At 47.9% G+C, this 21,676-nt stretch overlaps 1 protein-coding gene across 5 annotated transcripts in view; it reads left to right on the top strand.

The window, feature by feature from the left end:
* The window catches only part of MICAL2 (microtubule associated monooxygenase, calponin and LIM domain containing 2), a 212,789-nt gene that overhangs the window by 36,920 nt on the left and 154,193 nt on the right, over positions 1 to 21,676 (top strand). For all 5 annotated transcript variants that reach the window (XM_053673113.1, XM_053673114.1, XM_053673115.1 and 2 more), the window contains exon 3: positions 12,213 to 12,539. In XM_053673113.1, the coding sequence (XP_053529088.1) occupies positions 12,276 to 12,539 (264 nt within the window). In that variant the 5' untranslated portion in view covers positions 12,213 to 12,275. The remainder of the gene's footprint in view (positions 1 to 12,212; positions 12,540 to 21,676) is intronic.

Consider the following 21,676-nt stretch of genomic DNA (forward strand, 5'->3'; position numbering starts at 1 on the left):
TGCCCTGTATGACTCTCACGTTATAACTTTGTCTCCCCACCAGACAGCAATTTCCCAGAAGCTGGGGGCATGGAGTTTGTTCACTTTGTAGCTACAGTGCTTGCGAGGTCCTGGGACCAGTGTTGGTCCTCAGTAAAAGCAGTGAGTGGAATTGAAGGTGGTTAGTAATTTCCAAACCTGGCTGGTCCACAGAGTTGGAAGTGTTTTCTCGTTGCCTCTCAGGCCGCAGAAATTCTGTTTGGGAGTGCTCCTGGGAAGCCGTCTTTCTGGTCACTTCCTGGTGAATCTGTTGCAGAGCCAGATTTGGTGACATCTGGCATAGATTCCAGGAGTTAGACAAATGTGTGGGGGGAAAAGGTCAGTAAAAGAGGGGAAAGGTTTGTGCCTGAAACTCCAGCCCACCTCCTTAAGATCCAGCTCCGGTGCCACTCCTGTGAACTGCTCTCCAGACGGTCAGTCATGCCAGGTCCCATCTCGAGCCCACACGCCTTGGTAGCCATTCCTGCTGCACTTCTTGCTGAAGATTGTTAATTTGAATTTGATTCCTTGAATAGGCCGGGATGCTTGTAATGGGAGGCAGCACATAGTAGGTCTTCAATCAGTACAATGGGGGCCTGATGTTGCTTCAATGGATGGGTAAGATTTGAGTGGGGTGGGAGAAGGCAGGCAGGCACTGGACGTGGAGCGCTGAATGGGCGCTGCCAGGGGATCCCAAATACCTTGGGGAATTGAACCTATCAAGGAAATGGGGATGTTTGGGGAAGACTGATGAGCCCAACCAGGGAGTCTGGACTTCCGCCGTGGGGCGTAAGGAGCCCTGAGAGCTTTGTGAGCAGGGTGAAGGCAGCACCCGAGAGGTGGGAAGTGGGTGATAGGAAGTCGATACTAGTTAGGCTCCTGCAGTGATTCTGGTGGTGGTTACAGACAGAGGGCAGTCAGAATCCAAGCTGCACATGACCTGAATTTTGTGCTGTTCCTGATTAGATTTTACTCACAAGCAGTTACCGAGTGTCCACCATTGTTAGAGGCACAGGAGCCAGGCCCTCTGTCATCAGAAAGCTCACCATCTGATGAGGCAGGCAGACCTACAAGTAGATCAAGGCAATAGTATATATGAAACCATCACTGGTAGCTCCACAGAATACAGTGTGGGAAAAGGGGGTGAGAGGAGGCCAAGGTGGGACTTCAAAGGGGAACAGTGCAGCCCAGAATACTACCTAGCCAGGCATCATTGAGCTTCATCCTCGTATAACCCAACAGGGTCAGAACTATTATTATACCCATTTTATGGATGAGGAAACTGAGGTTCAAAGAGGTTAGGTAATAGTCCAAGCTCACATACCTAGTAAGTGGCAGGTCAGGTTTGCAGCCAGTCTGCCTGACTCCAGAAGTTAAACTGGGACCCCTGACACTCTGCCACCTTTGATGTTTCATCTCTAAAGCTGACTGGGATTTCACCAAGTGAACAGAGTCTGGCTGGGCATTCCACATGAGCAGAGGCACAGGGAGGGAGGCGTGAAAGAGTTGGGTTTCTCTGAGAACTGTGGCTGGCTCAGTAAGTCTAAGTAGGAGGGGTGGGTGGAGTGGAGAGAGAGCAGGCTGTAGAGCAGAGCAGGGAAGGGGTGAATCATGGTGGGTTTTGTTTGCTTCACTGAGATGTTTGGACTCCACCCTGAAAGTTGTCAGGGAACTGCTGAAGGATTTGAAACAGGAATGGAACCTGACCGAGTGTGCCTTTTTGACATACAGGTCTCTCTGGCAGCAGCTCAAGGAACAGGCTGGTGGGTTGGAGGGAAGTGATCTAGAAGCAGGAAAGGCATTCATGCGATTTCGAGAGATCCGGTGAGAGCAAGAAGGAAGCACAGGGTGGGAGGCGGTGGACAAGGTTACCAAGGAGGCAGGACTTGGTGACTGGCTGGCTCTGTGAGATGAGGGAAAGGGGCCAGAGAAAGTGACTCCAAGGGTTTGGATCAACAGTCAGGTGCAGATGGTACTGTTCACTGAGGTTGGGGGTTCGGGGGAGGAACACATGAGGGGAAAGGCAAACGGACTGCATGTGAGGTCTGTAAGAGGAGGTATGTAACTGGCAGGTGACGTAGGGCCTGGAATGTAGCAGGGAGCTATTCAGGGAGGGATAGCTTGGGGGCCATCGGGACATAGATGCTGGTTGAACTGCATCGGGGTTTAGGTCCTTGAGAGTGAGAAGAGGTGAAGATCAGACACTTGGAACACAGCAGAAGTTCAGAGTCAGGTAGAGAGAGACAAGCTTGCAAAGGCTGACAATGGGCAGACACCAGGGCAAGATAAGGTCCTGTGAGTGATGACTGGATTTAGCAACAGAGAGAGTTGGTGGTGACCTTGGGCACAGTGCCGGGGATGGGCTATGGATGTGAGCAGAAACCAGATTGTGGTGGGTTGAAGGGTGAGTGGAGGTGAGAAAGAAAAGGAGGCAGAGTGCCATTTAGTTTTCTCCAGCAAAAGCAAGTATGGCTCTAACTGTGGTTATATTTGTCACATTGTAAAGAAGGACTTCATATTGGTAAATTCACAAATCAGAAAAAACCCCAGAAAAACTATACTCAGGCAAGGAATCCCCCTCTTTTTTCTTTATCCTCATAACCTGAAGATATTTTCTTATTATTTTTGGAGAGAGGAAGGGAGAAAGAGAAGCATCAATTGGTTGCCTCTTGTATGCACCCAGACTGGGGATTGAACCTGCAACCCAGGTAAGCGCCCTGAGTAGGATTTGAATCCACAACCCTTTGGTTACAGGATGATGCTCCAACACACTGAGCCATACTGGCCAGGGCCCTCCCTTTTTTAAAAAATTTGAAAAATGTGGTCGCTTGCCACAATTCTTCAAAATGGGGAGGGAGGCTTCTGGAAGATAAATTCATGAGACGCAGGTGGGCTGTGAGTGTCTCAGGTTCATTGCTCTTTGGCCGTCCCGGCTCCTGGATGAAGGGCTCTGTGCAGAGAGAGCAAGCATCTTTGAGAAATCCTCTTCAAACTCACTTTGCCGTGACTTCTATCCCTCCTCCAGCATTCCTCTCCATCCTCCGGACTAATTACTAGGGTTCAAGTCCCTGAGGCCTAATTTTGGCAAGTCAGGAGATGTAGTGCCATCCTGATACAAAGGTTCACCTGGGAAGTGACTTTAAGGCTGTGCTGGGCAAAGACCGGGTGGAAATAAACTTTTGGCTGTCCCCTGTCGGCATACGGTTGGCTAAGAAGAGAATGAATCACCCTCACCGGCTATGGGAAAATGCACTGGTTTCTGCCTCGGTTTAGCTTGGGATATCTCAACATAGTGGGAATTGTCCCCAGGGCACTGTGCCAGAACATCACTTAATGACACATCTGTGAGCCCGATATGAGAGGCACCTTCATTTAATTCTCACAGGACTCTCTGTTGTTCGTGACTTGCTCAGGGAGTGCTCAGTGACTCATAAATTCATGTTTTTCCATCACACCGCACAGGCTTCCAGGGACTCAGCCGAGGATGCAGGGAGGTATTGAAGCCCTGGAAATGCCCTGGCCTAGTTGTCCCGTTCTCCTGTCTTATTCCATTTGCAAACAGGGAAGGGATATGCTTTTTCAACACAGGGTGCTTCAGTACCCGGTGGTACTGAAACAAACGGGTGATGGGCACATTTGTTTCTGGGGGTGAAGCAACTTTTCCAGGACATCAAGATCCTCATAGAAGGGAAGACAGAACACGAAAGAACTGGTTGTTTGGGATATTAATTCCTGTGTGACCGACCTTCTTCTCGGAGGGAGTACGTTCTGACATGGACCACGTTTGACACGTCCACCGCGCTCTGGTTTCTCTACTGTGTCAGTTAATACGAGGTTTTCTGCCTGACAGATAAACCCTTGATTCTCAGTGACCCTGCCTACGTTTGTTTCTCACATATGTAGAGTTCAAACGTTCCTGGTCATTGAGGGCTTTCCTCCAAGGGCATCTAGGGGGTCTGGCTCCTTTCTCCTCATGGCTTTGCCATCTTCGTGCGACATGTGTTTCTAGGCTGCTGTGCTCGGGCGGAAGTGGAATGAACACAGAGGATGGCCGGGGTGGTTCTCATGGGTTGTCCTAGAAGTGGTGCGGGGCCCTGCTGCTCATGTTCTGCTACCTAGACCCTGGTCATGTGGGATCGCACAGCTGCCGAGAAGGGCCCAGGAGGAAGGAGCAATGTGTTAGGTGCTCGGATAGCCTGTCTCTGCTATACCCACTGAGGCTTGAAAATCACCTCTCCCCTGAGTGTCACTGGTATATTTAATAGCCACTGTCCTCATCTGATACTGCATTGGGATCTCACTACTCCAGGTCCTAGTATTTTGAATTTGATGGGATAAAGGTAGAAGAATATCATGAATTAAAGGGTCTAGACCAGAGACCAAGTCCCTGATGTGGTGTGCGAGCGAGCACTTGTGTGTCTCTGTCCACTTGGCCGGGGAGTAGTGTGGATATGGTGGCTTAGGGTGTGACCTCCAAACTCTGGCGATGGGGCTTTAAATAACATGTTCACCATTTCTGGCCATGTGACCTGGGGTAAGTTGCTAACTTTTGTAATTCTTTGAATAATAATAGTATATAACTATACCTTGATTTGTTACTATGATTAACTTATTTGATATATATAAAACTTTTAAACACTGCTTGAGACTTCATAGATGCTCATTAAATGTCAGTGATGATCATGTTCCCCAGGACGGAACATTCATTCATTTGTTTAGCACATACTATATGCATAGGGCCTTGTGCTAGGAACTGGGAGTAGGGAAGTAAAAAATTAATTTCAACACAGAACTTATAATAGAGCTAAGTATGGGATACTTTCTATGCCAATGAATTGGCCTGTTCTGGGTAAAACCTCCCACCATTAGTTTTGAGATAGGCTGGCCTCCTGGAAATGTAAATTTAGAGTTCAGTTTTCCTGGCACCTAGCACGTGATTGAGATAATTTGGGGCACATGCAGAGAGACTGTTTTGTTGGTAAGATGGGCTCAGTGTGTGTTGAAATGGGTTGTTTCATCACATCCTGGCCCATAAACTTATACACAGGTTTCCTTCTTGTGGGTTCACTGGCAAAGGATCTTGGCATTCAGCTGAGATTGTGTCAAAGATGCTGTCTTCCTGTTCACCAGCATGGCTCTGTGGGAAAGGGTCTGCCACACTGGACTTGAGGGCCTGAGGTTCAGAGAGCAGGGCAGCCTCGGGGACCTTGGTCCTGCCCTGCCAGACTGTAAGCCAGTTCATTAAGTTGCACTGGTCAGGGCTCCCTGCAGGATGGCACTGCAGAGAAGGTTCTGGAGAACAGTGGCGCTGCCAGTGTGGTGGGCCTGGGGGAAAGACACAGGAGCTCACCTCCTGTGGCTGAGACCCACAGTTTAGTCAGGGAGAGAAGACCTGTGGGCTTGCAATGTGCGTCTAGGTGAGGGTTGTAAAAGTTATGCATGCTCCTGGTGGGAAATCTGGGAAATACAGAAAAGCATAAAGCTAAAACAAAAAATCGTCTGAAGCACCATTTCACACACAACCACTGCGCACGTCTGGCTTGTTCCTTCTCCTACAGATACTACCTTATGGAGTTGGGTCTCACCGAGAACCTGAAATCATGTTCTGCTTTTCACTCTGCATTAGGGCATAAGCATTTCCCCATGGATCAAATGTCTCTATAACTATTATTTTTAAAGGAGCGCCTAATACTTGATTGTTTGGTCGCACTGTAACTCATGAAACCACGCCCTATTGTTGACATCTGTAGACTTGGAGCCTGAGAGCACCTCATAGACACAGAACGGAGCCCAGTTTTTCATTTGCCCCGATGGCTGCAGAGCAGCAGGGCGTAGTATTTCCATCTATGTGGCTCATAGTGACTGGTGACTGAGTGTGGATTTGGAAGTGACATGGAACTGGGTTCATTTCGTAGCATCTCTACTTGTTACCTGTGGCATATCTAGGAGCTGACTAACCTCTGTAAATCTGTCTTGTCTTCTGTCAAAGAACAATGGCTGAATGAGATCGTGGATGTGATGGGTCAGGGAGAGGGGCTGGCACAGTGTGAGCAGCTGAGCAGTGCGGCTGTCACTGTCCTCACGAGGGCAGTGAGAAGGGGCAAGCTCAGCCTCCTCGTGTCCAGGCCAGAGCTCTGCCACCTCCAGTTCTCCTACAAATTTCTTGAAGAGAGGCTTAGAGGTACAAGTGGAAGTGTGGAGCACTGGCCAGAAATCCTTATGGAAAGGGTTTAAAAATGTGTGTACACACACACATGTGCATATACACATGCACACACACATGTACACACATGCACCTATGCGTCTATGCACACACGAGCCTGTATGTGCACACATGTATATGCTGCATATGCATACATGTATGTAGTTGTATCTACACACGTCTACACACATGATAGGAACCACATATGGCAAACTTGCATTAAAGAAAAGCAAGCTGGGAAAGTTCTGGAATGACTTTTTATGCCCAAGGTCTTTCTTACAGACTAGGAACAGAAAGGAAAGGAGCGAGAGAGAACATCACCTCGCCTCACCCCACAGATTTGTCGTGAGGACTCCTTAGGACAACGCAGGTGAAAAATCCTGGCCTGTCATGGGCCTCTGATGGTGTTGGCCTTCTTCCTGGCGGTGTGACTGGTCAGCATACAGGTCTCTGTGTCATTGTGGGGGTGGAGGGGGTCATCTGGGGATCCGTTACTGTGAGTGCTTCTATGAGGAGGTGGGTGAAGCTGAGGGAGGGAGAGCATCCGAGGTCACTTGAGGACAAACCAGTGGAGTTAATTCACTGCTGAGAAAGAGTGAGGAGAGGGCTGGGTCTGGAAGGGCAAGGGCACATGACCTTGGGCTCTAATGGGGGAGCAGCACAGAGGGCCCAGGCTGGCAGTGGACCTGGAGCCTCTTTCCTAAGTTCCCTACCCTGGGGCAGTGTAGACAAAGGGCAGGGTATAGGACTTCGCTGCAGACTGGGAACCTGTTTGGGCTTTCACAGTTCATCTCCTGGGTGTTTTCGTCAGCTTTTCCTAGTGGGGCCCCAAATAGCGTGTATAAGAAGACTGCATGCACGTCTGTGTTCAGCCCACGTGAAAGGGCTCTGACTTCCTGTGGGTGATCTCAAAGGCTAAAACCGGGAACTGTTGGAGAGCAGGACTGATCTCACTGAGGCTGTCTTCTAGTGCGAGGAGGCAAGGGTGGAGCAGGCTGCTCCCGGAGGCGGTGTGCTCTCCATTTTGGTAGGTGACCAAGGGAAGTCTGGGGACCCCTGGCTGGAAGGACAAGGGGGCACTTTCAGTCCCTTCCCAACTCTGAGAGTTACCCCCTTGATTCAGGTCGGTTGCCACATGCCCTGTAGATGGAAAGCCAGCCCTCCCTGGGCCTGCTGACAAGATGATGTCTGTAGGTATTGCCAGTAGACTAGGTGCCCACTCTGGGGTCTGTAGAGATCGATGCAGCGTGTGTATGTGTGTGTGGGGGTGCAGATTTCCCGTTGCCAAAGCCCTGAGCAGCTCCTGCCTTATCTCAGGTGTTGGATCCAGGTAGCCATGACCAAAGGTCCTCTGTGTTCAAGGTACAGACCTGGAGCTCCCAGTCCTTCCAGCCAGTCTGTGAGTGCATGGTGGCAAACACCCCATTTTATTGCTAAGGAAACTGGCCCTGCCCAGTGGCCTTTTGGTGAGGTAGACCTGGGAACTGGTAAGTTGGAATGGGGAGCTTGGGAGTGCCAATAGTGAGAGGGTTTGGTTTTTAGATTGCATTTACCTCGAAAGGTATCTCATCTTATGCCTTGGCGGTGGGGTTCAGGGCTGAGCTTTTCTCCTGAGCCGAATTGCTGCTTTGTGGGAAGATCCTGTCCAGTGTCCTTCTAGTCCTCCTTAAGTTTTGATAGGACTCTGCCATTTATCCACTACCTGCTCACACTGTTTGACGGTATTAGACAGGTGACGAGGCTCAGGGCAGGCAGGAGGTGTGACAGTCCCAAATGTGAGTGCACTGGCCACTCTCGGGCCAGGAGGCCCCTTCTCTAATTTGAGAGGTACTTAGGGATTCTGCACAAACCTTAGGTTTGTCTCCCGGTTGCCATGGGCCAGGCCCGTTACCAGTGCTTCTGCCAGCAGTTTGAGGCCCTGGGTTTTAGTCTGTGGCAGCCAGAGGCAGGGAAAGGGAATTGCTTTGTGACTCATGAAGTCACGTATAAGGCAGAACCACAAATAAGGGACTTTAGTTGGCAAAAACCAAATTGCTTCAAGGCTATTCTTGGAAACTAAAGCATCTCATCTTGTTTCTTCCCAGAAAATACAGAAACCTTTCATATTTTTGGGTAGCTAGTTTATTTATATCTCATATCAAACTCTAAAAGGGCAACCGTTGGGTGGTGGTTGACAGGGAAGACGTTCACAAGAGCTATTACCCAAGATCCTCTGACTTAACTAATTCTTCTCTTTTAGAAGAAGGAGAGTGGTAGCCACCAAAAGTATTACACTTCTGTTTCTGGAAGAAAAGGCTTGCAACTCAGACTCACAGACTCCATCTAAGCCAGCCTTTCTATTTCATTAATGAAACCATCTTGTACTACATAGGTTTTCAGTTCATTACTCAAACCTTCCCCACCGTGTGTGTGTGTGTGTGTGTGTGTGTGTGTGTGTGTATGGAGCACTTAAAACTCAGAAGTTAGGTGAGGTGTAGAAGGAGACACAGATAGGAAGTAGATTTGAACCCCGATATGAATTGATCTGAATTGAAAGACCATGGCCTCTAGTTTTTAAGTATATAATTCCTTGATCTGGAAAGCTAGTTCTAATGCTTATCAATTAGGTTCCCTTTTTCTTCTTCCTTTTGGTTTGATAAGGTTTGAGGCATTTGAAGAATAGTAATGAGTGCTAGTTATCATGTAGCCACCAGGTGCTGAATGCATCACCTACAAGGTCTAATTTAACCCTTAGAGCCCTGTGAAGTATTATTATTTCCACTTCACAGATGAGAAAACACCTGAGAGAGATTAGAGACCTGCCTAGGGTCATGCAGCTAGCAAGGGCATGTGACCTGGTCCACCTCCAAGTTTGCTAGTCTCTGTAAAGATTCTGATGTTCTTCTGTGAGAAACCTACATCACAGGTATTAGAGTCATTTTTAAGGTCTTTGAGTTCAACCAGAGAGCTGATTTTAAAGGCTGAGACCAGACCCTGTAGATGCAGGAAGGCAGGTCTGAGCCTGGTACAGGCTGCGGGGTTCAGTCCAAAGCAGCACTTATCTTCTGTCTGGCTGTCTCCCTCACCTCCCTTATCTCACTCTAGATAAGAGCTGGTTCCTGGAGCTCCCACGCCCACCCAGCACCCTCAACACCACCTTTGGGTCTTTCCACTGGAGGCCCAAGATTAAGTTGTTCATTATTCTTCTGGGAGTGAGGAGAGGAGGCAGCTGGGGTTGGGAGGAGACAGGTTCTTCCAGTTTGTAAATGATTCTTGGCAGCCAGGTCTGGCTTGATACCTCTAAGCACTTCGCCATTTCAGATGAGGAGGAGCTGGCAACTTGGAGAATTGATTTTCAAGTTGGTACATTCCCCAGAGAGAAACCCATCCCATGTGGTGCACGCAGCACACATTTCCACATCTACCGAGTGCCTCCCAATGCCAGGCTCTGCCGTCACATGTGTTTCTGGCCCTTCACAGCAACCCTGCCAGGTGCAGATTGCAACCTGTCTCTTACAAAGGAAGAAACAGGCTTCTGTGGCTTGTGCGAGGCCCGGTGGGCAGCGAGGGGCCAAGCTGAGCTTTGGACTCTAATACCTGCAAAGCCTGTGGTTTTCTCTGCACCACCAGCCCATCCTTAGAAGAGACTGCAGGATACCAGTTGAATTCAAGCACTTTTCTACTCATCAATCAGTGACTACATCCTTTGTTCAATGCTGGGCAGAGAAGTGTTTCCAAAGATAAAGGCCGAGGATATTAATACTCTCTGAAAAGCATACGAGTCCTGTTCTCTGTTTATGCTCTCTGGGTGGCAAGTGTTGGACTGGGGGGAAGTTGAAACACAGGAGGAGGCAGTGTTTATGTGAGTGATGCCAAAGTGAGCACTGTGGACAGCGGAGAAGCTGGGAGAACATCTGTGAGGGCTCCATGTCTTCCCAGTGCCAGGCAACCTAGAGCCAGCTTTCCAAGGCTGTGGGACTTGTTGAGTTTCAGGGATCAGAGCAGCCAGATACCTTCCCATGGAGGACAGAGGCTTGGCTGAGAAGTTGAACTTGGTTAGCCCTGGACCAGGAAATGTGCTATTCTCTCTTCAGCTGAGTACGGTGCAGGTGCAGGTGTGGCAGGAGCTCTTGGGGAAAAGTGGGAAGGGAGGGTGGGGTCCTATTCTGTGGCGGGTGCCCCCTTCACTTGTCCGTATTTGAGCATCTGGAGAGTGGGTGTGCCTGCCCCCAGCAGGCTGCTCCTTACAGGTGGTGCTCCTCCGGCTGCCATGCAAGGTTCATGGGTGAGCTTTCCCCGCTTCCTCTCCCCACTGCTTTCCTCACTGTTGCCTGGGCAGCCCCACAGCTGCCTTCTTCTCTAGTCCACCATCTGCCCATTCATCTTCCCAAAGACTTGTCCCAGGTGCTGCTTTGTCTCCTGCACCCCAGGTTCCCCTGGAGAAGCCAGGCCTCTCCACAATCAGCTCTAGGCTCCCCCACGACACTACGTTAGGGGTCCCGAATTCTCAATGCATTAAACTTGCTGTCATTCCATAGGCATACTGGCTCTTTGTACACTCACACCTTTGTATGGTATTTCCTTTGACTGAAAGGTCCATTCCCCAGTTTTCTAGTGAAATCTACCACGTTCCTAAAATTGCAGCATTTTGGCATTTGCCTCTCATGGCTCCTCTGGCTTTCTTGGCCACCTCCTGCTCTGGGCTTGCATGACCATGTTTATATTCTACAAGTGCCTGCCTGCTGTCTTGTAATCAGCTCTTCCTGTGCCTTTCTCCATTGTCAGGCCCCCCCTCTGTATCCCCAGCACCTAGGGTGATGCATGGCTCTGGCTAAGACACTAGTTATTGATGCTGAATGAATGAGTAAAGGATTAAGGAAAAAGATAAACACTGGCCTCACCCTCTGCTTGTAGTATTATAAAGCCGGCCCACAATCCAAATGCACCCATAATAGCATTCCCATCTGGAGAGTGGGAAGCTGCCCAGCTTGAGGGCCTGGTCGCTGTTTGCTGACCTCCTGCAGCCAGGCCTCTGTCTGGGGAGCTCTGTGTGCTGTATCCTCTCATTTACAGACCCCTGCAAGCCCTCCTGACAGCTGGGCCAGCCCCATCTCCTCCATGCTGGTCTTCTTGCACTAGCTTTGGATTTTGGAAAAAATATCTAGTGCTTTGGAAAATCAGCTCTCATTTATTTTTGTTCCTTTGAAACTTAAATGACTTTCCCAAGAAATGCCTGAGGTTAGAGTGGTACGGAGAGAAAGGGCGATGGCCAAAACCCAGGCAAGCTATTTTCGTGATGTGAATGCACACCCATTACATTTTTCCTTCCGCCAGCCCAAGCACTTGTTCCAAAGGGCTCACAGCGTGAGCTTGCAAAGCACAGGCTCCTCTCGTGCATCTCTGATAGCGGCAGATGCGGTGACTCCAGCAGATTCCAGGAACAGAGTGAAGTTTTGAGAAGTCGCTGTTTGTTGTCTGTCTAGGAGAAAGACCTGCCCGCTGGTAACCAACAGAAAAGACGTAAAGATTGGTGTCCAGCCATAGGTGAGCTGGTCATGGAGCCTAGGGAGGCAAGCGCTTGGATGTCTTTGGCCTGCGTACCAGTGTCCTGTGGCTAGGGTACCTCATATTAGTCAAGCAATCTGTAGCAAGGATTATAGGTATTTAATGGTGTTACATCTAGAGTGCTTTTCTGTTTTATCCCTTTTGCTAGTTACTATTTCTGGAATCATCTGTCACACAGCGGATTTGATCAGGTAACACTGACATCAGCCAGGGAATAGCTTTGAGTTCTCTGTGGTTCGTGTCAGTCACAGGAGGAGTGAGGAGAGAGATGGCCAGCAGGTAGCATTTACCAAGTTCCATTTACCAGCACGGTTGGACATTTTCTACAGATTACTTATGTTTAGTATTAAGTAGCATGTTTAGTATGTTAAAGGAGATTCATCCGATCTCTCAGCACTCACCTCTGCCCACCCTTGGAGCTCACCTCTGCCTCCCCCTGCCTTTGCAGGTGTGACGTTTCTCCGGTGCTTCATGCTGTCCTCCTCCATCTGCTGCACGTGGCTCCTGAAACATGGGGGAAAACGAGGACGAGAAGCAGACCCAGGCCGGGCAGGTTTTTGAGAACTTCGTCCAGGCTTCCACCTGCAAAGGCACCCTCCAAGCCTTCAACATCCTCACACGGCACCTGGACCTCGACCCTCTGGACCATAGAAACTTCTATTCCAAGCTCAAGTCCAAAGTGACCACCTGGAAGGCCAAAGCCTTGTGGTACAAATTGGACAAGCGTGGATCCCACAAAGAATATAAGCGAGGAAAGTCGTGTATGAACACCAAGGTAAGGGGATCCACACGTGGACAGTACTGACCCCTGCAGGGCACCCGGGCTGACTCGTTGAGAAGGCAGGAAGCTGTTGCCATTTTGACATTCTAAGGTTTCTAACAGGTGTGAGTGTGTTTTATCACCTTGCTCGGTTGAAGGTCTCCTTTGTCCATATGTACATGCACAGCTTATCCTTTCTATCTTATCGTGGTGGCTTTAGCAACTATTCTTGTGCCCTCTCCAAAGCAGAAAAAAGAAAGGCGTGCTCACCCTGGCTGAATGGCTCAGTTGGTTGGAGCATTGTCTCATACACCAAAAGGCCGCAGGTTAGATTCTTGGTCAGGGCACCTACCAGGCTGTGGGTTTGATCCCCAGTTGCAGCACATACGGGAGGCGACTGACTAATGTTTCTCTCTGTCTAAAAGTTTTTTTTTTTAAACAGTGGAAACAAGGACATGTTTGACACTGTTACTTCTATTATTACTGCTACTACGACTGCTGGTAGCTACTATTTATTGAGCAACTTCTGTGTGCTGGGCACTTCATATACACGGTTTCAATGAATACCCACGGTAGTCCACTGGGCCATTTTAGAGATATGGGAACTGAAAAGTCAATTACCTTGCCCAAGTTCATACAATTGGAAGGCAACCTTGGTCTGCGTCTAGTGCTCAAGCCCTAAATTCTGTGGATAGGCATAATCAGAACAAACATTTGCTCTGTTCTCATGGGAGCAAACATTTTAGAAAGATGCCCAGACTTTAATTGGCTGAGAAATAGGTCTTTTGTCCTTACTGCCCCCCCCCACTGCCACTCACACACTGTCTCTCTTCCTCCTCAACCTCCCATTTTCTACCTCTCCACCTCCTTCCCCAGGACGTATTTCTCTGCTCAGGATCACACTTATGGTTAACCCTCCATAAGCTGATTGATTACTTCCCCCATTGTTTGGCCATAGGCAACATCTGTGAAGGCGGGGCTGACCCGCACATCACGTCTCAGATAGTTCTGCAATGCCCACCGCTGAATGGACACTCAGGCGTCAAGACTTCCTGGCTGGGCCTTGGGGGCTGTCCGCCCTGGGCGCCAGTCCAGACTAGATGTTTAGGTTAAAAGTGAGCGTTCTGTATTTAGACCTCACAGGAGAGAGCTCGGCCAGAGCCCTTGGAATTCTAGTCGGTGCCAATCCCAGACAAGAGGACTGAACTCTCCATGGTGATCGGGACTGTTGTGTGTTTGTTTTGGTGATGAGGAGCCGTTGAGTCCACTGTGGGATACGGCTGCTTTCCCTGGCCCCCAGGGAGACAGCTGCCAAGCTTCTCTGAGGCTGGGATGCACAACTGTATGGAAGATGGGAAGAGCGCTGCATCAGGGTGAAACGGATCAGTCGCTTCAGCCCAGAGCATCCTGGCCATCCAGGCAGTGCCTGCCCACAACCTGCGAAGCTTCAGCCTTACACACAGGAGGTAGAAATGGTACAGAAAGAGAGGGAGAGAAAGAAGGGGGCCAGTATCCTATGTGCCAGCCCCACCCAGCACCTCCCTTCCTGGCTGTTCTAATTTTATGGTTCATAGTTCACTAGGCGTTTGCTCAGGCTTGAGGCTGCAGAAGCTTTTAGGTTTAAAAGCATTACCCTTCTCAGTAATTGTGTATGGTGGCTTTCTTTTTAAAAGGTGCCACAGAAGTCAGGTGGCTGAGCTGCGGGGTGTTTTCTCAGGGAAGGTCTTCAAAGGTCTTATTTTATTAGGAAATGCGTTGCCCGTAAGAGCTGTTGAGGGAGCTCTCTTGGTGATCTGAAGACAGACCTTCAGAGGGAGTCACCAGCAGAGGAATGGGATGCAGGCCTGACCACCATGTCAGCGTCCTTCCTTCAGAAGTCACTAGCCAGTTGCCCAGCCTGTCTGGCCAGTCCCTATTTTACAAGCTTTGGTGGCTTGAAATAGAAGAACCCTCACATCCTGTGGTTGGAAGGTCACCATTGGTACCTGAGATATGAAGGGGAAGAACTAAGGTCTTTAGCTAGTGATGCTGAGTAATAGTGATTCTTGCCCAGGAATTTTCACACCTCTCTTAGGAGGAAGAACAAAGACATTTCCAATGTGTGATAGTCTGTCTTATAAAAACAACCTGAAGAATAGAAAAATACATTGAAAATGTACTCTAAGTACAGTTGTGACTGTGTAAGGCCAAACTACCCTAAAGAAACCAGGGACATCAGTACATAATTTGTATAAACAGGAAGGTCCAGACACTCCAAGTCTGTCCCATCCCCCCTCCTTCCATCTGTCTCTTGGATGTTTTGCTTTGTTTTGGCTCCATTCCTTCACCCTGCAAATGGGGTTTTTTCCCATGTTGGTAGCCTCTAGTTCATATCTTTATAGCCCTGTGACATAAAAGGCTAGAATCTTCCTGCTTGATATTGAAAAAAAACTCAGGGGAGGATCCCTGTAAGCTCACCTCTGGGCTAGTTATCGCAGCCAAAGCCAGGGGAGCCGGACACCACCTTTGGCAGTCCTTTCAAGCATCACACGACTGACGTGAGGGAGAAGCAGAGCTCCAAGGACATGAGGTGAGAGACAGAAAAACAACAGGTGTCTTCTACAATGACTATATATTTGCGCTTGGTCATGGTAGAGGCCCTTTCCATTATGGATTCATATGGATGGCTAGTGCTCAGCTCTGAGAGCCTGGCACTTCTACTCCTTGCTGTGAGTCAAGTAGAACACAAAACACGGTCCTCCTGCTCTCCCGACAGGAACACACATGGTCTTGCTCACACCCCTCATTTAGGTATAGTCATTTAGGTGTAGTCATTTACACTGAGCATTAGCCAAACAAGAAATGCTGGGCATCTGCAGCCATGTGACTGATCATTAACGCTAAGCCGTGGGACACAGGTGTGTCAGGTCGTAGGCATATAGCCAAGCTCCTGGTTAGCTCTAGGCAGGGTGGGAATGAGAAATTCAGCCAAACCTTTCACCTTGCACCGATGTGGACACATTTCTGCAGTGCCTGGGCTTCAGCATTTCATAAGCATTTTTGGGCCCTACTATGTGGTAAGAACTGTGCTGCTTTCTTCATGCCAGCGGTGAGTGTGTGTGTGTGTGTGTGTGTGTGTGTGTGTGTATGTGTTGGTGATGTTGGTGGGGAGACTGGTGACCAGGATCTGTTTAGAGCAGAAGGTCCCTGATACAGGTGCCAGGGGACCGGGAGAAGGACCTGCAAGGTCATTAGAACATTGGCTTAGGTGCCAGTTGCATAACCTAACTTGGGATCATTGTTTGTTATTGATTATTATTTATGAGCGTTTTGTCAGTTACTTAACAATTCTTTCCCTGGGTGTGATCTGTTTCAACATGAATCAAGGATATGAACCTTGGAAGGAACCAAGGGTCAGGCCAAACTGACTTTCTCAGGACTGCTATTGGCTGTGTGTTAGGGTAGTACCTGGATCAAATGCCACATCCAATCATGTAATGTTCTGGGGAAAACAACCAGGAGTAAATGCAGTATGTAATTTAGTGCAGGAGTTACCATAACCACAAAATCGTGGCATCTGCTTGTTTGTTTTATGTGTATGTACCTCTAATGCTAGAAGGAGCTTGAGAGAATATTGTGTCCAGTCACTGTACGTGACAAGTGACAAATAGGACTTGGCAAGCTAAAGCTATTTGTCTAAACCTAATGGGTGGCCTGGACAGGACTTGGGCCCTATTTATTGGCTTGCTTATTTATTATTTTATTCATTTATTTATCATATATTTCCCTTGGCCTGCATGTTCATAGGTGTCTACAGTGGATATGGTCTGAAAGACTAATAAGTAATTCTTACTTGGACTTTCCATAGAGGAGATGGAAACGTATTCACTGGTCATTTATGAGCTGGATAATTATTGAGCAGCTACTATATAAGCCACTTAATATCTCTCTGGCCTTGGACAACTTACTTAAATCTCTGATTTTTTTGTAGCATTCTCTGTAAAATGAGGCACTTTCTTCATGGGGTGACTGTGAAGATTAAGTAAGGTTATTTTTGTAAAGTGTTTATGAGGCTGCCTAGTACACAAGTGATTAATAACATTTAGCCATCATTATCATTAATACCCTAAGTGCTGCGAGAGAGGTGTGTGCACTCTTCTGCAGGCGTAGGTGTGACCTAGGTCATCTGGAACTGCTTCCTGGAAGAGGAGGTCTGATGTGGGGCTTGACAGGGGAGCAGGAGTTTGCCTTGCATTGCTAAGGGAAGAGCTAGAGGAAACACAAGGCAGAGAGATTATCTAGGCAGAGTGTGTTGCTCATGAAATGGGAGTAAAGTTGCATGTGGGGAGAGGTGAGAGGGCGAGAGCCAGAAAGAACAGATTGGATGGAGGCAGGAGGAGACCAGAGAGAAAGGCCTCCGGGGTCGGGCTATGAAGACAGGTCTTGCCGTCAGGGCATTTGGCGGACTGACCGCTGGGAATGAGCCCCATTCCAATCCAGGGTTCCTTCCACAACCCTCCCGGGTGGCTCATTCATGACAGGTAACCAATTCTGGACAGAAGGCATTTGTATATATGATTGCCATAAAATCACGGGCACCAGAAATGTTTCCTGGATTCTCTTGTCACTAGCAGAAAAGGGGCTAACCTGTAAAATAAAAGCCTTTCATTACCTTGTGAAAGGGAAATGTCTGTATTTTGTGAGCCTCCACCAGGGTCATCCCACAGCTTTTGCTCCAGAATGTGGCTTCTGGGGGTGGGGGGGGGGGTGTAGCCCAGACTAGGTATTGCTCTCAGCCCAACTCCTTTTGTGGTTCCTGAGCTACAGAGGGAGGCAGGGAGCTAGGGTGGGAAGTTGGGAGGGGTGAAGCTGGGAGCGGAAGGCTGCTATCTCCTGGCCTAGATAAGCCTATCTGACATTCCAGACCTCTGAAATCACCACCATGGCCCCCAAAGCCAGGCTCCCCTGCACCGGCTGGGCCATATCAAGTACAGCTTTGCCTAATATGGACACGTGAAAATAGAGCAGAAGATGGTCTCCAAGGTGTGAAATTCTGTTCCAGCTGAACAAAAAGCTTGGGTGAACTCTGCTTTCTTCTACTTACCTGACAAGGGACCCCTGGCACTGCTCCATTAGCCATGGCCAAGCTTGGATTACCAGTTGGGCTGTGCTAACTATTACACTTGTCACCAAAATTCCACAGGCTGTGTGTGGGTTTGCGTGAATGCCTGCATTGGATATTATATTCAAGCTTGAGTAAATTCAATTCTCCACAATATTAAACTGAGTTGAAACGACTCTTTTTTTTGGCTGTCTTCATAGGAAGTGGTTAATCTGAGTTCACTGTGGTTCATTTTAATACATTGGCAAATAAAGACTTCTTTGTCTTTTAAAAAATGATTCGTTTTCTTAAATTAAAAAGAAACACGCACTTGTGATAGAAAAATAATTCAAGCTGGACAAGAAAATTTGCTGTGAAAAGAAATTTCTTTCCCCTGGGCCACCAGGTCCCCTCCCTGGAGGCAGCCACTGTTCCATTTCCTGGGTACCTTTCCTGAAAGTCTCCCCATGCGCATGCGTGTATGTGTCGCTGTGGTGTGTGCACAGGTGTGCGCATCCTCCCTTATTTTTAGTGGATCTTCAAGAACATATTTGTTGCGTATCTTTTTGTCACTCAAAAATATATGTTAGAGATTGTTTTATATCAGTTTATGGGGCGTTAATCCTTTAGTTACTTTCGTAGCTTTTTATGACTTCCCGTTTTATGGCTAGATCACAATTTATTTAACTACTTAGATTGTTTCCAGTCTATTGCTGTTTTAAACAGAGCTGCAGCATGTCTCCTCATACATGCTTTGTATGGGCTTGAAATCATAGCTATAAGATAGATTGTGAGAATTCCGGAGTCAAAGGATCTGCACTGCATTCACGATATTACAGGCATGGTCAAATTCCGCCCCTGGAGGTTCTTCTTGTGGACACTCCCACGAATAGTGCCAGAGAATGTTAGGAAGAGTCCCTCTTTAAAAGGGAGCTACCATGGCGGGTGGTTGGCTACTTGGATTTTGTTGCGAAGCCTTACTGAGGAGGCATTGGAATGGACATCCTCTGAGTCCCGGAGTCTGAACTGGCAGCCTTGAAAAGAGCCACCGAGAGAAGAACAGTCCAGCAGGACAATGGTAGGGACCAGTGCCACCCCTCTAGTAATGACAGTGACAGCAAATTCATTACCGTTAGCACCCAACATTCACATAGTGGGTATACATGATTTCATTAAGAAGTTTGCTTTATCGGTGAAGGTGAATGTTATTCAAGGGAAGAACAAATGCAAGCATGTACTTTCCTCTTAAAAATTTTATCAAAGAACGGGAGCTTTTGGAGCTCTGGCCCAGGAAGGATCTGTACTGTTTATGCTGAATGGGGCCTCTTTCTGACTTAGCTAACTTTTTCTCTTTATGACCGAGTTGAATAAACATCACCATCTCCTTCAGGGAGCCCTTCCCGATCTCTTCTCTACTTCGGCCTTCCTTGTCCCATCCCTAGTCTGGGTTTGGTGCCTGTTGTAAGCTCCTAGACTCTGGTCCAACTAGATGTCACTGAGCAGTACCCTTCGTTGATTGCTTTATTTTTGAGGGGGGGGGGCGCTCTTTCACACTGACTGTAAGCAGCCTGAGGACAGGGAGCATCTCTGGCTCACCCATGAGTCTCAAGCACCCAGCACTGGGATCGACACAAGGTAGCAGCTAAGGGACTGGGTGAATGAACTCTGCATGCAGCTCTAGAGGCTTTCTGGAGCTGTACAAATAGTGTACTATATGACATCCACCATTCTTCTCTCTGGAGCTGCACTGGGTGAGTCCTGTATTTCCTAGCCTTGATAGTGGGTTAGCAGAAGCCAGTACGAGCCAATCCCTTTCTTTCCTTATTTAAGCATCTGTCCAGATTTTCATGGGAGCCTTGCTCCCTGAGCATCCTTTTCCTGTGGTGTGGGGATGATGACCACAGTCTTGTCTGGACCCTGACTAGCATCTGGCTACTGCGGTGTTTACAAGGGGGAGAGGGAAATCAGCCAACAGGCCTGGGAGGCAGAAGGGCTGGGCTTTCTTTTTCCTGGAGAAAAAAAAAAACCCTCTTGCAGTTCCTGGCCCACCCAGGGTTGCACAAGGCCTTAGGGAATCTCTGGCTAAAATTATCCAAATAAATGTGTACCACGGGGCAGGACAAAAGGAAATGAAGTCGTTTCATGTTCTGCTTCCCAGACTGGGAGGAATCCCCTGGCTGCCCTCTTTCCTTCTCATTCGAGATTCTTTCTCTGCTTTGCTTTTTATGATAAAAAAATATCTTAGAGATCAGTGTATTCCACAGCAAGGAATTTTTTTCACCTAGTGTTAATATATCTGTCTACCTCCTACTCATATGGGTAGGGCACCAGGCTGAGTTCAGCCTCCTGCCACAGGACAGGTCCAGGGCAGGTCAGCGAACTCAGCCGCTTGTTCTCTGAGAGTCAATAAGGACTGCACTCAGCTGCAAGGAACTGAAATCTGGCTGCAGAGACTCCAGAAAATAGGGGCTTGTTCTCTATCCAGACATCATGGGGGAAGTGGTGGCTGAAGGTTCAGTGGCTGTATTTATTCTTTGTGATTCCCAAGGCCAGTGCTGTCCAGTAGAAATATAATGCAAACCACATACGTAATTTTACGTTTTGTAGCAGCTACATTAAAAAGTACAAAGAAGTGGTGAAATTTATCTTAATAATGTATTTCATTTAACCTAATATATCCACAACCCTGTCATTTCAACGTATAAAAATGATTGAGATATTTTACATTCTTTTCTTTTGAATTAAGTCTCTGAAATTCTGTGCATGTTTCACAGCTCATCTCACTCGAGACTAGCCACATTTTTTCACTGGCTTATTGCTTAGCATAACATCCTCAGGGTTCATCCACATTGTGGCATGTGTCAGAGTTTCCTTTCTCTTTGAGGCTGAATAATACTCCATGTATGTGTGTGCCACATTCTGTTTATCTGTTCATCTGTCGACAGATTCCTGGGTTGTTTCCACCTTCCAGCTATTGTGAGTAATGCTACCATGACCACTGGTGAACAAGCATTGGTTTGGGCTCCTGCTTTCAGTTCTTTTGGGTTTATACCCAGGAGTAGACATGTTGAGTCATATGGTAACCCCGAGTCTAACTTCGTGAGGAACCACCATGCTATTTCCACTGGGCACTCTTTTTTTTTTTAAAGATTTTATTTATTTATTTTTAGGAAGAGGGGAAGGGGGAGAAAGAGAGGGAGAGAAACAGTGATGTGTGGTTGCTTCTCATGTGCCCCCCACTCTGGGCCTGGCCCACAACCCAGGCGTGCACCCTGACTGGGAATCGAGCTGGCAACCCTTTGGTTCACAGGTCAGTGCTCAATACACTGAGCTACACTAGCTAGGGCTCCACTTACTCTTATTTTATTTAATGTTTTATTGAATTTATTGGGGGTGACATTAGTTAATAAAAGTATATAGGTTTCAGGTGTACAATCCTATAATGCATCATCCATGTGTTGTAATGTGTTCACCACCCCAACTCTAGTCTCCTTCCACCATCCATCCCCCTGTACCCTCTTCTACCTGCCCCCACTCCCCTTTTCCTCTGGTCATCACCATACTATTGTCTGTCTATGAGGTTGTTTTCCTTCTTAATCCCTTCATCTTTTTCACCCAGCACCCAACCCCCCTCCCCTCTGACAGCTGTCAGTCTGTTCTCTGTATCTATAAATCTGTCCCTATTTTGTTAGTTTATTTTGTTCATTAGATTCCACACATAAGTGAAGTCATGTGGTACTTGTCTTTCTCTGACTGACTTATTTCACTTAGCATCATACTCCCCAGGTCCATCCATGTGTCACAAAGGGTAAGATTTTCTTCTTTTTTATGGCCCAATAGTACTCTATTGTGTAAACGTACCACAGCTTTTTTATCCACTCATCTACTGATGGGCACTCGGGCTGTTTCCACGTCTTGGCGATTATAAATAACACTGCTGTGAACATAGGGGTGCTTATGTTCTTTCAAACTAGTGTTTCAGGTATCTTCAGATATATTACACTTACTCATATTTTTTAGCTTCCGAGATCAGATGAGATCGGGCGCGTTCAGGGTGGTATGGCTGTAGACA

The sequence above is a fragment of the Artibeus jamaicensis genome, unplaced genomic scaffold (genome assembly GCF_021234435.1).
Source record: "Artibeus jamaicensis isolate MK-2021 breed Jamaican fruit bat unplaced genomic scaffold, CSHL_Jam_final contig_797, whole genome shotgun sequence".
Classification (NCBI taxonomy): Eukaryota; Metazoa; Chordata; class Mammalia; order Chiroptera; family Phyllostomidae; genus Artibeus; species Artibeus jamaicensis.